At 49.0% G+C, this 14,194-nt stretch overlaps 1 protein-coding gene across 2 annotated transcripts in view; it reads right to left on the bottom strand.

Annotated features, from left to right (window-relative positions):
• Positions 1–10,043, bottom strand: part of LOC144823539 (uncharacterized) — a 290,832-nt gene extending 280,789 nt beyond the window's left edge. Inside the window, exons 1-2 of one of the 2 annotated variants that reach the window (XM_078682142.1) lie at positions 9,762–10,043; positions 6,571–6,697 (exon numbers count right to left, since the gene is read on the bottom strand). In XM_078682142.1, coding sequence (XP_078538268.1) covers positions 6,571–6,697; positions 9,762–9,788 — 154 coding nt within the window. In that variant the 5' untranslated portion in view covers positions 9,789–10,043. The remainder of the gene's footprint in view (positions 1–6,570; positions 6,698–9,761) is intronic. The other variant, XM_078682141.1, reaches the window with a different exon arrangement.
• Positions 10,044–14,194: the final 4,151 nt, after the last annotated feature.

Raw genomic sequence — 14,194 nt, 5'->3', positions numbered from 1 at the left:
TCAAACCCAGATCTTTTGACTGGGTGTGAGTGTTTGATTGGTTCAGATGCTCCGTCCATCACCACCCCCTTTTGTACCGCTTTGGCCGCCATAAGTGTGGCAGGGTATGCTCAGACGTGAGTCCCTTGCTCACTTTGCCACTGGATTCAAGCAAGCCGGGCTGAAGACGGCTGTAATGCCAGAAACCGGTGCTCGGAAGCTTGTTTCCGGTCCAGGGAAGGCATGGCTTGGCAGTTCGGGCTGGACTGTTCCCATGAGGCACAGGGTCAGACTGATTTGCATATAGCCATGTCTGAACTGGGGTGGCAGAGTGGGCTAAAGAACGGTGATGGATCAAACCCGGATCTTTTGACTGGGTGTGAGTGTTTGATTGGTTCAGATGCTCCGTCCATCACCACCCCCTTTTGTACCGCTTTAGCCACCATAAGTGTGGCAGGGTATGCTCAGACGTGAGTCCCTTGCTCACTTTGCCACTGGATTCAAGCAAGCCGGGCTGAAGACGGCTGTAATGCCAGAAACCGGTCCTCGGAAGCTTGTTTCCGGTCCAGGGAAGGCATGGCTTGGCAGTTCGGGCAGGACTGTTCCCATGAGGCACAGGGTCAGACTGATTTGCATATAGCCATGTCTGAACTGGGGTGGCAGAGTGGGCTAAAGAACGGTGATGGATCAAACCCAGATCTTTTGACTGGGTGTGAGTGTTTGATTGGTTCAGATGCTCCGTCCATCACCACCCCCTTTTGTATCGCATCCAGGTAAGAACATGATTTTAGTGTACATCCTCCCACAGCACCTGGGGCACCAACTGGACAAAAGGGAAATTGAAGGATCTACAGTCAAATCTATTCCTCAATCAAATTTATGAAGACTGGAGTATTTGCGGAGGAAATGCATTCAACTGGTTACATGTTATTGCATTTGCCAAAATTTCACAAATCCGAAAACATTCCAAAGGGACCGCAGGTACCAGTAAAGTCTTACCCAGGCAAACAATTGGAGGAGTAAGGGAGAAAATGGTACATGATCCTTAATAAGTATTAGTTTGACCCTAATATATTACAACTGAAGAGACGGCAAAGGAGGAAGATATGTTAAGTAGTAATAGAGCAACGAAGGAGGTATTTACGGTCACATGTACTAAAATATTTTTCCATCACAGACTCCGAGATTCACACAGTCTCAGGGTTTCCAATGACACAATGTGAATTAACCATGTATTGAACCCCTTCTGTGATAAGGAAAAGCCGCTGCGCATTGTTATGTTATGTGTTATGTTGTGTATCACAAAAAAGGTTATGTGACTCACTGCAAATCGCAATTAGCAAAAAGGTGTGAAATGGGTATCCCTTTCTAATTGTGATTCACAATGGGATGGATTAATGGTTAGTGACCACAACTGCAGAGGCAAGCCACTGAAAAATGACTGACTTCAAAAGAGGTGGTAACTCATTTATCAGAGGGGAAGATGTCCCCATTGGACTGTCTCCCATTCGTAAATTGAAGATGGGAAACATTTTATTTTTTTAGCAGCACTTGTTTCTTAAAAAACAATCTCCTTTAAAGAATAAGTTGATTACCCTGGAAGCATCTGTTCATGCCATGCAGTGCGGTAGATTCACATGCTCTGCATACTCCTGCCATCTAGTGTTGGGTCTGGAGTTATGCAAGTTGTTTTTCTTCGAGGAAGTCTTTTGAGTCCCGAGGTCGAGGTCCTCCTCTTGCTGATATTGTGCATGGGCATCAACTCCATTGCGAAGATTGTTTTCCTGCAGGCGGGTGAGAAAGGAGTGTAAAGTCTGTATAAGCAATGCGATGACTGTGCTAAATGTAAATGTATAATGCAACTGCGGCGGTCACAGACGTCCAGGGAGGGTGCATGCGAATCTACAGCACTACATGTCACAAATAGATGCGTACAGGTTAAGTAACATATTACGTTAAATGGCATGTGTGGCTGTAGATACACATGCTCTGTATGGACTGTAAATCATTTCCTCCTCAAAGGCGGTGGTGAGCCTGTGGGAGTTGCAGTGGTTTATAAAAGGGTATGTAGCACTGACTGCCTTACATTAGCTTGCTGGTGAGCTAAAATATCCACACAATAGTGTTTGGAGAAGGTGTGTGGTGTGGACCATGTAGCTGCCTTACAAATGTAAGATATGGGGATGTTTCCTAGCAAGGCCTTGATTGCTCCCTTTTTACAAGTGAAGTGTGCTCTGCGAGAAACAGGTAAAGGTATTTTGACCTTAAGGTAGCAAGGTTGAATACATTTGACTATCCATCCAGCTATGCCTTATTTGGAATTTGGGTTGTCTTTATGAGGTAATGAAAAGGCGACAAAGAGTTGTTTAGATTTTCAGAACGTTTCTGTCCTACCTATGTATAATATGAGTGCTCTTTTGACATCTAGTGTAGGCAGAGCTCTTTCCACAACTGCATTGGGCTGAGAAAAAAAATGTGTCAACTCAATGGATTGGTTGAGATGAAATTGAGAGACTACTTTAGGTAGGAATTATGGGTTGGTGCGAAGAACCATGTTGTCTCTATGTGTTTGAAAGAAAGGTTCTTGTAAGGTGACAGCCTGAAGCTCACTAAACAACCTTAGTGAAGAAATGGCAACTAAGAATGCCATTCCAAAAAAGAATTTGAAGGGGGAATAAGTGTAAGGGTTCAAATGGGGGACCCAGGAGTCTGGTGAGCACAATGTTAGGATTCAAGGAGGATGATGGAGGAACCCTTGGTTGAATAATTGAGTCCTGCCATGAAGGCTTTCATTACAGCAATTTTGAAAAGTGATACATTATGTCTATTTTGGAGGTATGCAGCGACTGCAGCGAGGTGTAACCGTATGGCAGTGTATGCTATACGTGCCTTCTGTAAATGAAGCAGGTAGCAGACAATGTTTTGCACCATAGCTTTTTGAGGATCAATTTGTGTGAATTGATAGTAGCAAGCTCATCAATTCCTTTTCGCTTTTTGCTTCCTTGAGAGTATCTATACATTCTGGTGGCAAGTCAAGGTAGTCCAACTCTATGACCTCAGGAGCCAAATTGCTTGGTTGAAAGTTTAAGTCTAGGTGCCCGATTTGTCCCTGATTTTGAGTGAGAAGGTCTGGCCTGTTGGGTAGCTTCTCGTGTGGAACTACAGAGAGTTCTAGAAGTGTTGCGAATCAAGGTTGACACACCCATGTGGGAGCTGCCAAGGTCATAGTAAGAGAAGTTCGCCTGAGCTTCCGAACCAGTAAGGGAAGAAGTGGGCGAGGAGGAAAAGTGTAGGCAAATATCCCTGACCAACTCATCGACAGTGCATTGCCATTGGATCGTGGGAGTGGGTACCTGGAGGTTAGGTTTGGGCATTTTGTGCTTTCTGATGTGGCAAAAAGGTCGATCTGAGAGAACTCCCCTTTTGGAAGTATGGGAAGAAGACTTGAGGGTGGAGTTCCCAATTGTGGACTTGTTGCTGCATCCTGTTGACAAAATCTGCAAAGTCGTTGTCTGTCCCGGGAGGTGTTCCGCCAACAGGTGAATGTTGTGATGTAGAGCTCACCTCCATATGGTTCTGAGACAGGTGTGATAGTTGTGAAGAACATCTCACCCCTGTGCCCCCCCCCCTGTTTCTGTAGGTAATACATGGAGATCAAATTGTCCATCCGACTAGGGCAACCTTGTGAGACAGGTGCAGAGGGAAAGCTTCCAATGCTAAGTAGATAGTCTGAAGCTCTAGGTAATTGATGTGTAGGGATTGATTTCTTGCATCCCAGAGACCTTGTACTGTTAGGTGGTGCAGGTGAGCCCTCCATCCCGTATGTGATGCGTCTATGATGAGTGATGTGGGGAACAGGGTCCAGAAAATGCCACCCTTCAAAAGATTGTTGTTGCTCCACCATTACAGAGAACAGCGAGTGTTGCAGTCTGTCAACACCAGATACTCCAGTTGACCCTGTTGAAGAAGTGGAATGACATCCTGGGAATTGGCCTTTTTGCGTGCAAAGGTAGTTACAATGGAGTCAGGTGGCACTTGACTCCAAACAAATAATGTGTCTGATGGCGCAGCCTTATATTTGATATCTACCCTAGGGGTAATAATCCTGGCACTAGCAGGGGCTTTAAAGATGTAATCTGCGTGTCTCTTCATACCAGGTAACATTGGCAGATATAGTGTCCTTGTGGGTAGAATCAAATGTATCGAATAGGACATCCTGCTCAAGGGGTTCCTTGTGGAGCTCAACATTATTGAAAGTTGTCGCGCTTGCAAAGACCTCCTGGTAGGAGGTTGCATCGCCAGGAGGGGAGGGTGCGGGGGAGACGAGCTGGCTACCAGTCGGGATCATTTGGTGTAGTGGGATCGGTGACATACATATCCCATGGGTCAGGATCCCGTAATGCCCCCCTTACTCACCAGTGTCCGATTGTGGTGACCCATGAGGGTTCCAGTGTATCATGAGGTGGTGACAATGGTTGAGGAGAATGAAGGAGGGGTGGGGGTGAAGGTGAATATGGTGGAGGGGGTATAGGAGGTGGTTGATGGGGAGGGCTAGTAGCCTTATCCTTTCTTTCTGGGAGGAAGGGATTGAATCTAGTGCCTTCTCAAATATCAATTTCCTCCTTGGAGGTGGAGGAGAGAAGGTAAAGCAAGACTCCGACAAGTTTTCACTTGAATTTGACATTTCTGCTGGCGAATGTCCATTTTTTCCAGTATGTGTTCGACAGGAGCAGTGGAAGCTGATGATGTTTGAGTCTTTCGACTCTGAAGATTCCAATACCGAGGGTTTCAATTCGGAAGTGTGAGACTTAATCGGAGCGAGGGAGATGAGGTCTGCTGGCAGTTCTGTACCAAAGGTTGAGGTTGGTGCCGAAGCATGCTGTCGGTCCCAAGAGGTCAATTCCGAAGGCTTGGTCTTGGGTAGTAATCTTCGGGCCGAACCCAAGACTGAGGTGTCCAAAACAGTTTTTTGAATCAGTCCATTGCCAAAAGGCAGTGGTGGTCCGGTGACCTCTAATAGTGGGAGCACTGGAGCCGAAGAGTTTTCGGTCGGCTTGGATGGAGGAGCTGGGGCAGGGGTCACAGTACTCACATGCTGGGCAGACAGGACTTCCTGCATCTCCAGGTCTAACTCAACATCGGAGGCCGAGCTGTCTTCGATCGAGAAGGCCTCTTTTCCTCAATGGTTGATTAGTCTCGGGCATGCTCTTTGCCAAACATGTCAGGAGTGTCATCTGTGGCATTTTATGACATTTCGAGACAACAAGCCTTCCAGGCCTGTAGGGTTTTCTTTGACTGAAATGACAAACGCGTCAACATGCATTGGATAAAATATTATAAGACACTAGACAGGTATTGCCAGGTGGTCAATCAGACTAAATTGAGAAAACATGTTTCTTACAAATAAAAGAATGAAAACATCTATGACTAGGCAAAGGTATATTGCATGACTGGCACAACGTTAAAGAAAAACAGGTGTGAGCTAGAAGAGAACAAGGCTGCCATGTGTAGGAACTTCATAACGGATCTCAATGATAACTGTGTTAACAGCATACTACAAGAGACCCATGATGGAAGCAGCAGCTATTTTCACTCTAAGCAAAGAAAAAAGAATGAAGGACCACCCTTCACAGAGGTTATCCAAAGAACTCCACGATGAGAGGTTACTTATGAGAGGATGGAGTAAATGGATGCAAAATCTATCTACCTAGAAATTCTAAGAGGCAAATGGAAGGTGTACAACCTTTATCAACAAATCTGAAATCTAGAGGGTCACAAATTGCCAAAGCATACAAGAAACTGAAAACTCACACCACTCCCTCCTTCAAGAAGCCAACGAATACAGGGTAAACAATGTAAAATTCTTGGTTTTCTTCCATGACTAAACAAAACATTAGACCAAACTAAGCTGATGCACAGCTATGCTTAAGACTTATCAAACTAGACAACTCATCACAAGAAGGTCAGACATGAATGTCTCACAATACCCTCAAGCTAAACCCTCTAGAAACCGAATTTCTCAACATCTTACCAGACTCTACACTCCAGTTCAAGCTGGGTGGATGGAGCAAACTTAGTAGACTGCAAGTCAGTAACTGTGTGGACTGCCACATCCGCAGTCTTTATCCAAAACAAAATATTTCGGCGGATGGGATATCCGTCCCCACTGTGACAGAGTAACCCGTCTGCAAGATCGAAATCAGGCCCTAACTGCTACAGACTCCTGATGTGTTTCTCTATTTTATCTTTCCTAAAATCGTGTTCCTGTTTACTACTGTCTGTCTCATACTGCTCCCTCTTCATTGGCGAGTCTGGTGGCACCATACAGAGCTACAAATAAATACATACATGTTTTTATGTTGATACAATCTGATTTTCACATGGCAGAGGTGCATTCAATGTATGTGTAGCATGTTAGAGGCATACAGTGATTTGTAAGTACTTGTGTCACACACAGATCTAGAAGGGTGCCGGTCCATTTTTAGAAGTGATATGTTTGTGTACGTTTCTGAAACCTGCAGATGTGCATTTGAACAGCATGGACTAGTGGTGTGCTAAGCGCATGCTACGGTAAACTTAAACAGAATTCACCTATCGATTTCAAGGTTTCGTGGATTTCCTTCATCACATTATTGTAAAGCTCTTCCTGCCATTCCTGTAAAAGCTTCCATTCCTCTTCAGAGAAGCAAGCAGCAACATCCCAAAATGTAAGAGGTCCCTGAAAAACAAAATGTTACATCAACCAAGGATCAACTTCACAAAATTCATCGTGATACGTAGATACAGTAACATATCTCATACTTAACACCATAGAGCAGAACAGGCATGTCCCTCTAAAAGTACGTAGTTGCCTCATGATGAACATGCATCCAGTACCAAAAACTTACTATCAGTACAATCTAAACATATGCATGCTTATGAATATAGTGAACATTGCTTCATACTTACAGCTGCTCGCTGTGGCAATACTACCAGTTTAGAAAGAAAATGCATGGGCAACCCCATGCAGTTCTTCAAATTACTGCCCTTTCGATAAAATGTATTTTTCTAAATTCATGTGCGTGCCTGGTCTTCAAAAGGCTTAAAGGGTCATTTAGGGTTTGTCTGGAAGCAAGGTCTTCCGTAAATTGTCAGAACTCCTTATTCATCAAGCCTATGGAAAACTTCCCCATTTAGAAGTTTAGCCTCAGATAGCAGTTGATCAATTTTTTTTTGGGGGGGGGGCATCTGCCATCAGTTCACCACCGCTGAGTTATCAGGTGCCTCATCCAAATATAGGCAGGCCTGCTGATGTTCCCTGTCTAGGTCTGTAGTATCAAGAAAGGACTAGCTTAGTTGTGTTGGGAGACTCAGTGGGTACGTATGTCGGCAAACCAGTTGGTTTGATTATGAAGCCCTCACCCACCAACCTAGTTGGTGGCATGCTTCATCATCTGGCCCACCACAGTGACAACGAATGTGTCCCGGGTGTGCTTCGACTCCAGATTACTGAGGAGCTGGTATACTTGCTGAGTGTGCTGTGTTGTGGGTGTGAAGGTGAATTAAAAGCTTTGCAGTGGGTCCCAGTTCCCGAGGGTATATGGATAACCCTAATGTCTAGGCCCCTGCTAGCAGATAAAAAGGCAAACGGACGCTGTGGAGTGAGTTATGGGCTCCCACGTCCTGTGTGGTCTACATGTTTCAGCCAGGCCTTTTGTTTACATCTGGCTTTCCTCAGGACCAATGAGTATGTGTGGTGAAAAATAAACTATATTAAGTGGTTAGTGTTGTTTTATAAAAGTGTTGCACGCGCTAAGGTGCTATACGTGTTAGAGGGGGATTCCCTCTGCTTTAACTTGCTGTTTGCTGTTAAAGCTTCCTGGGTCACCTGGCAGGGGGAGAAGACCGGAATTGCCGATCTGCGTGCTCCTGAGACCTATCGTCCTGCTGCGGTGTCCAGAGTACGATACAACACCCCTGTCTAGGTCTGCCATGTGAAATAAGGAGGACACAAGCAGAGAAAATCGACAAAGCCTCTCTGCTCACAAATACCATTTGTTCTCAGAGACACACCACTACTCGAATGGGCTCTTTCTAAGAAACATGAAAAAACAAGCTCTGGCAAAGCCAATAGGTCATTTTATTCAAAGGCGTACCCAACATTTTGGCAACTGTTGTTCCTTATCATCAAAATGAAACAAGCATTGACAAAGCCACTACATTGTGCCTATGGACCCTACTGACTTTGGCATTGTTGTTCAGCGATGCCGTACATCATCCCCAATGCTGTGCAGTATAGCTAAAGAAGAACAACAAAAGCCTTTGAGGCGGACACCGCGTAATTTTTTAGGCATGCAACCAGACGAGTGCACCTAAACAATAACGCTGCACTTTGTTTTTCTTTTTAATTATTGATCTGAGTTGGATCGGTAAATAAAAAAGCAATTGCAATGCAATTGGTCCCACATTTGTGAGAGTTTAAGCTATTGGCATTGTGAAAACAAATGCCATGGATTTGTTTTGAAAAACAACACATTAATAAAAGGCATTGTCATTTTCAATGCCATTAGGTCAGACTCTCGCAAATGCATTGCTAATGCTTGTTATTTCCTTGGAAACGTTTGGTCCTAGGGGAGAAGACCAAAGGCATCTGCAGCGCAGGTTAAGGTGCTTTAGGAGCACCAAGACGTTGTGAAATGTGAGTTCACTGTGTTGGCGTTTTTGACATCACTGTTACTGGGCGGTTACTCAAAGGGAGCAAAATATCGAGCCTCTGCTTTTGCTTGCTCCCTACTTGGGATCCGAAAGGTGCAATGGCAACTGAGACTGGAGAAAGGGGGCTGGGGCTGATGTGGCAGCAATGCACTTACAGCTCTGGGGCGCAGTGCACGAACAGCTAATGCAAGAGTCAAAGCAGCAAGAAGGCACAAGTATGGAGAGGCACAGGCAGCAAGGGTGGGTGGTAAAGAAGAAGCCACCCAAACCAACAGACCACGCACGCAACCTGGGCTTCATCCTGGACTCCTCCCTCTCCATGACCAGACAAGTCAACGCCGTCTCCTCGTCATGCTTCAACATCCTGCGCATGCTACGTAAGATCTTCCGGTGGATCCCCACCGAGACGAGGAAGACGGTCACCCAAGCCCTCGTCACCAGCCGACTGGACTACGGCAACGCCCTCTACGCCGGAACCACTGCCAAACTCCAGAAGAGACTCCAGCGGATCCAGAACGCCTCGGCGAGACTCATCCTCGACATCCCCCGACGCAGCCACATCTCCGGACACCTGAGAGACCTGCACTGGCTCCCGGTCAACAAGAGAATCACCTTCCGGCTCCTCACCCACGCGCACAAAGCCCTACACGACCAAGGCCCGAGCTACCTCAACAACCGGATCAACTTCTACACTCCCAAGCGCCTCCTCAGATCAACCAACCACGCCCTCGCCGCCGTCCCCCGCATCCGAAGAGCGACAACAGGAGGAAGATCCTTCTCCTACCTGGCCGCCAAGACCTGGAACTCACTTCCGACCAATCTGCGCCTGACCCAAGACCACCTCTCCTTCAGGAAGAAGCTCAAGACCTGGCTGTTCGAGCAGTAGCGGCACCCCCCCCCCTCCCAGCGCCTTGAGACCCTACGGGTGAGTAGTGCGCTCTACAAATGACCTGATTGATTGATTGATTGATTGACCCTTGCGAGCGAGGGAAACGGGTGTCACCTGCCAAATGATAATAATGGAGCGTGACCACTTCTCCTAAATGATATGCGCAAAATTCACAACAGCTTCGAAAATAATTACTCACCTCGCCTGAATCTTTCCTCGATTCCATTGTGAAACAGCCCTCTCGCTCCAGATGAGCAACCAAAACAAACAGGAAACTCTTCTTTAAAAATCCTATCTGTTTAAAGGTTACAGGGTAAATCAGTCCACCCGCTCTAGTTCTCCGAAATTAAACGAGAATGAGCATAAAGGGCAAACTTCTCAGAAATTAGAGTTGACTAGTTAGATCATACTCGGTACGCAAAAAATAAAAACAGCTCTACGCACGCTCCGTTGGAATAAACTGCACAAGCTGGAAAGATCCATGCGCGCAACTCCCCCTTTCTAGAACACTAAGACACACTTTGAGTGCACATGCGCACTGTGCGAGACGCTCCTTTCACGCTGACACTCTCTGAGTGTACATGCGCACTATGTGAGACGCGCCTTTCACGCTAAGACACTCTCTGAGTGCACATGCGCACTGTGTGAGACGCGCTTTTACCATACTAGTTAAGACGCTGCTTACGCTGCACGTCAGCGAACGGAAGAGACGGAGATTCCGGGAATGGCAGGCTGATTGATTCAAAGCCCGCTTGCACTCTGACTCATTGAAGACCAGTAAAGTTGACGCTATATACGTCCACCTGTTCCCTGATTGGGCTAATCCGATTTTTCTGTGTAATGGGCTGAAGTCGGTTTTTAGGTCTCACCTAGCCAGAATTCTATGTCAGGACGGAGGCGAGGATTATGCAGTCCTTTCTTCTCTTTATTACAATAGCAGATTCAAAGAAAAACCAATCACAAAACTTTTCTGGAACTACAGTTCCCATGAGCACATGGGGCGCAGTGTACATAGTAACTGCCAGCCAATGATGATGGTGTCCATAGTATAACTGGCCGTGACGTCCCTTCTGCTTCCTCTTTCTTCTCTGCTCGTCAGATGTCACTTTCATTATCTTTCTGATGTTCTGTGTTTTTTTTGTCAAACGATTGTGCCTGTGCATTACCGCTTGCTTCTAGCGAAGTGTGCTTCCTAACGCTTTTGCTTCAGCAGATTGACGCGCGACAGGCACTGCTTGCGCCGTCACTGCCGCTTCATCGCGGACTGTGTGAGACACGTCCTCGCGTTTTCCCGGCTTGGTGTGGCACGCTGAGGCGATCGGTCTTTCTGCCTCACCAACCCTCGCCTGACACCGTTTACGGTGAAATTACCGCACGTTGCATGCGCGACGCCCTCTAGTGGCGAAGACAGGTACTGCGACTGCAATTTTGCCAGCTAAGCTGCGCGAGCACCGGCGAGGGGGCTGCCCTTTTTGTATTCTAGGCTAAAGGCGTTTTGGTGCTCACACCCTCCGATTATGCAATCTTCTGACCAATTAAACCCCCCCATTCAGGAGGAGGAAGAGTTATGCCTCTCCCAACCCTTGCCGCCGGCGGTTGGTCGCGCGCTCTCTCAGGCCCTGGACTCGGTACTGGCGCCCCTGAGGGAGAGAGTGGACGCACTCGCCCAGAGCATCCCCGGGGAGTTTGGTAACGCAGTGCCCGTTGATCGCGGACCCAAAGGCGCGCAGGATGGGGGCAAAAAATCAGCAAAACGTCACGCGGGGCACCTGGAGGAGTTCGACCGATTGAGGGACTCCTTCCGTAAGAGTGCGCGGACGTTAAAACATGTACCCTGCCGGGAGGGGTTCTACCCCGGAGAGGATGGCGACGAGGTCGCCCCTGAAACGGACCAGGAGGATGGTTTCCCCGTGGAGGGAGAGGGTGTTACTGACGAAGATGCCTCCTCGGAGGATGAGGAGGAGTACACGGGTCGGCCTTGGCGCCCGGCGTCTCACTCATCGGGGTCCCAGGAGGGTGATGACAAGGCCTCTGACATGTTTGACCCGACGAGGATTTACCACCCTAGATCTTCGGAGTGGATCCCTGACCCTAAAGTGGCGGCGTACGTCGCGGGAAAAGTTCGCCAACCCCTGGACAAGGAGGTTAGGACCCGCATGCGGGGTGAATGCCCTCGCCCGAAACTGGAGGGCAGGGTAGCGGTCACCCCGGACATTGATGAGAAGCTCTGCGCGTCCTTTCGAAGTTCATGAAGGACCCTAAGAAGGGCATAGATCGTTCATGGCGCAACTGTCAGGATAAGCTCCTGGACGCCGTGGGCCCCGTGACCCAGATCATCCAGTTAGCCGAGAGGGCCAAGGAGTCGGGGAAGGCGATGTCCACGGAGGTCGTGGCAGGTTGGGCACAACGAGCCCTATGCTTCTTGGGTAATGCGAACTGTGCATTGGCGGCCGAGCGGAGGAGGTCACTCCTCATTAAGATAGATCCCAAGCTTGGGGACCTGGCCACTTCTGAAGCAGGGCCTATTGCACAGGGCAAGTTGTTTGGCGAACCCTTTATAAAGGAGTTAAAAAAGTTCGTCACTACTTTCTCCGCTTTGGATAAAGCACAGACGTCGATTAAAAAGATTTTTCCCGGACGGGTTTTTGCTGGGGCCGGAAGAGGACGGGGTCGCTCCTCCGGCCACCAGGTCCAGCAAGGCCCTAATAACAAGAACCAGCAGCGTCGTAACAACGGCTGGAACGACGGCCGACAGGGAAACTTCTACCCCAGTAGAGGCGCTGGCAAAGGGCGCGGCAGAGGCTTCCGTGGCGGAGCCAACACACCAGGAGGTCCATCCAGTGAGTGTTACCCTTTTTTCCCCGTCCGTCCTGGGGGGGAGGCTACGGGACCGTCTCCACAACTGGTGCAAAATCACTTCAGACCCGTGGGTTCTCCAAACGGTCCGGGGTTTCCGGATAGAGTTCTACGGTTCTCCCCGTCAGAGTGCACGCCCTCGTCCACTGGTTTTTTCCTCCGAGGACAGGGTTCTGATCGACAACGAAGTGGCAGAACTCCTCAGGAAGCGAACGATCCGCAGGGCTCACCTCCATCAGTCGGGGTTCTTGAGCAACATCTTTTTAGTCCTGAAAAAGGACAAAGGGTTTCGCCCAGTCATAAACTTGAGGAACTTCAACGAATGGCTGGTCTACCGCCATTTCAAAATGGAGGGGATTCATCTCCTGCGCGATATTCTGCTCAGGGGAGATTGGATGGTGCGTCTGGACTTGAAGGACGCTTACCTCACGGTCCCCATCTTCCCGCCTCACCGGCGTTTTCTCCAATTCCTATTGGGCGGGGAGGTGTTCGAGTTTCAAGCACTGCCCTTCGGCCTCTCTTTGGCCCCTTGGTGCTTTACGAAGCTCCTGCGGCCGGTGGTGGAGACACTGCGCGAGAGGGGCGTACGATTGATCATATATCTCGACGATATACTGATTCTGGATCAATCGCAGGACCGGCTACGCTCCAGGAGCTGGGGTTTCTGGTGAATGCCCAGAAGTCTGTCCTCATTCCGACGAGGCAGATCACATTTCTGGGATTCCTCATAGACTCGGAGTCGGCCTCCCTCAGCCTTCCTCAACAGAAGGTGAACAAAATTCGCAAGGAGCTCTCCCATGTCCTTCGGAAGGACAGAATCTCCCTTCGACAGCTAGCTCGAATCGCGGGTCTCCTTTCATCCTCGATTCAGGCGATTTTCCCGGGCCCACTACACTACAGAGCCCTTCAGCGGCTGAAGGCGCAGCACCTCAGGAAGGGGCTCACTTACTCCGAGCTCATCTTCCTCACGGAGGAGACGAGAACGGAATTGCGTTGGTGGATCGAGCACATGAGTGCATGGAACGGGAGAGCGATCTTTGGATCCAGTCCAGACCTGATCATCGAATCGGATGCCAGCAGGTCGGCTGGGGAGCGCGCTGCGACGATATAACGATGGGGGGCCGCTGGTCGGAGGAGGAGCTTCAGCTTCACATCAATTGCTTGGAACTCCTAGCGGGTTCCTTCGCGGTGAGGTCCCTGACTCAGAACCAGGTGTCGTGTTGCATACTACTGCGCATGGACAATGTGTCAGCGGTGCAATATATCAATCGCCTGGGCGGGCCTCGGTCTCGGGCCTTGGCGGACCTGGCGAAGGACTTCTGGCATTACTGCCTGGAGAGGCGGATTTCGGTGTCGGCGGAGTATCTTCCGGGCACACAGAATTCGATTGCGGCTTGGCATTCCAGGAACTTCCACGACTTCAGCGACTGGCGACTGCACCAGGCGGTCTTCAAGGCTTTGATGGACAGGTGGGGGCCGTGCTCTGTGGACCTTTTCGCGTCACGCCTCAACCGTCAACTCCCGAGGTTCGTGAGCTGGAGGCCGGACCCGGAGGCAACGGCGGTCGATGCGTTCTTGCAGAACTGGACACTGGAGCAGGCGTATGCGTTTCCACCTTTTCTCATGATTCCACGAGTGGCGGCTCAGGTTCGCCGACAACAGGCGTCCCTGATCCTGGTGACCCCCTTCTGGCGGGCCCAGGCGTGGTTTCCTCCTCTGTTGGAACTGTCTTGGGACTGCCCGATTCGGCTGCCCTTGTTCCCTTCGTTGCTCTCG

The sequence above is a fragment of the Lissotriton helveticus genome, chromosome 3_1 (genome assembly GCF_964261635.1).
Source record: "Lissotriton helveticus chromosome 3_1, aLisHel1.1, whole genome shotgun sequence".
Taxonomy (NCBI): Eukaryota; Metazoa; Chordata; class Amphibia; order Caudata; family Salamandridae; genus Lissotriton; species Lissotriton helveticus.
This window is presented reverse-complemented; position numbering and strand designations above follow the sequence as displayed.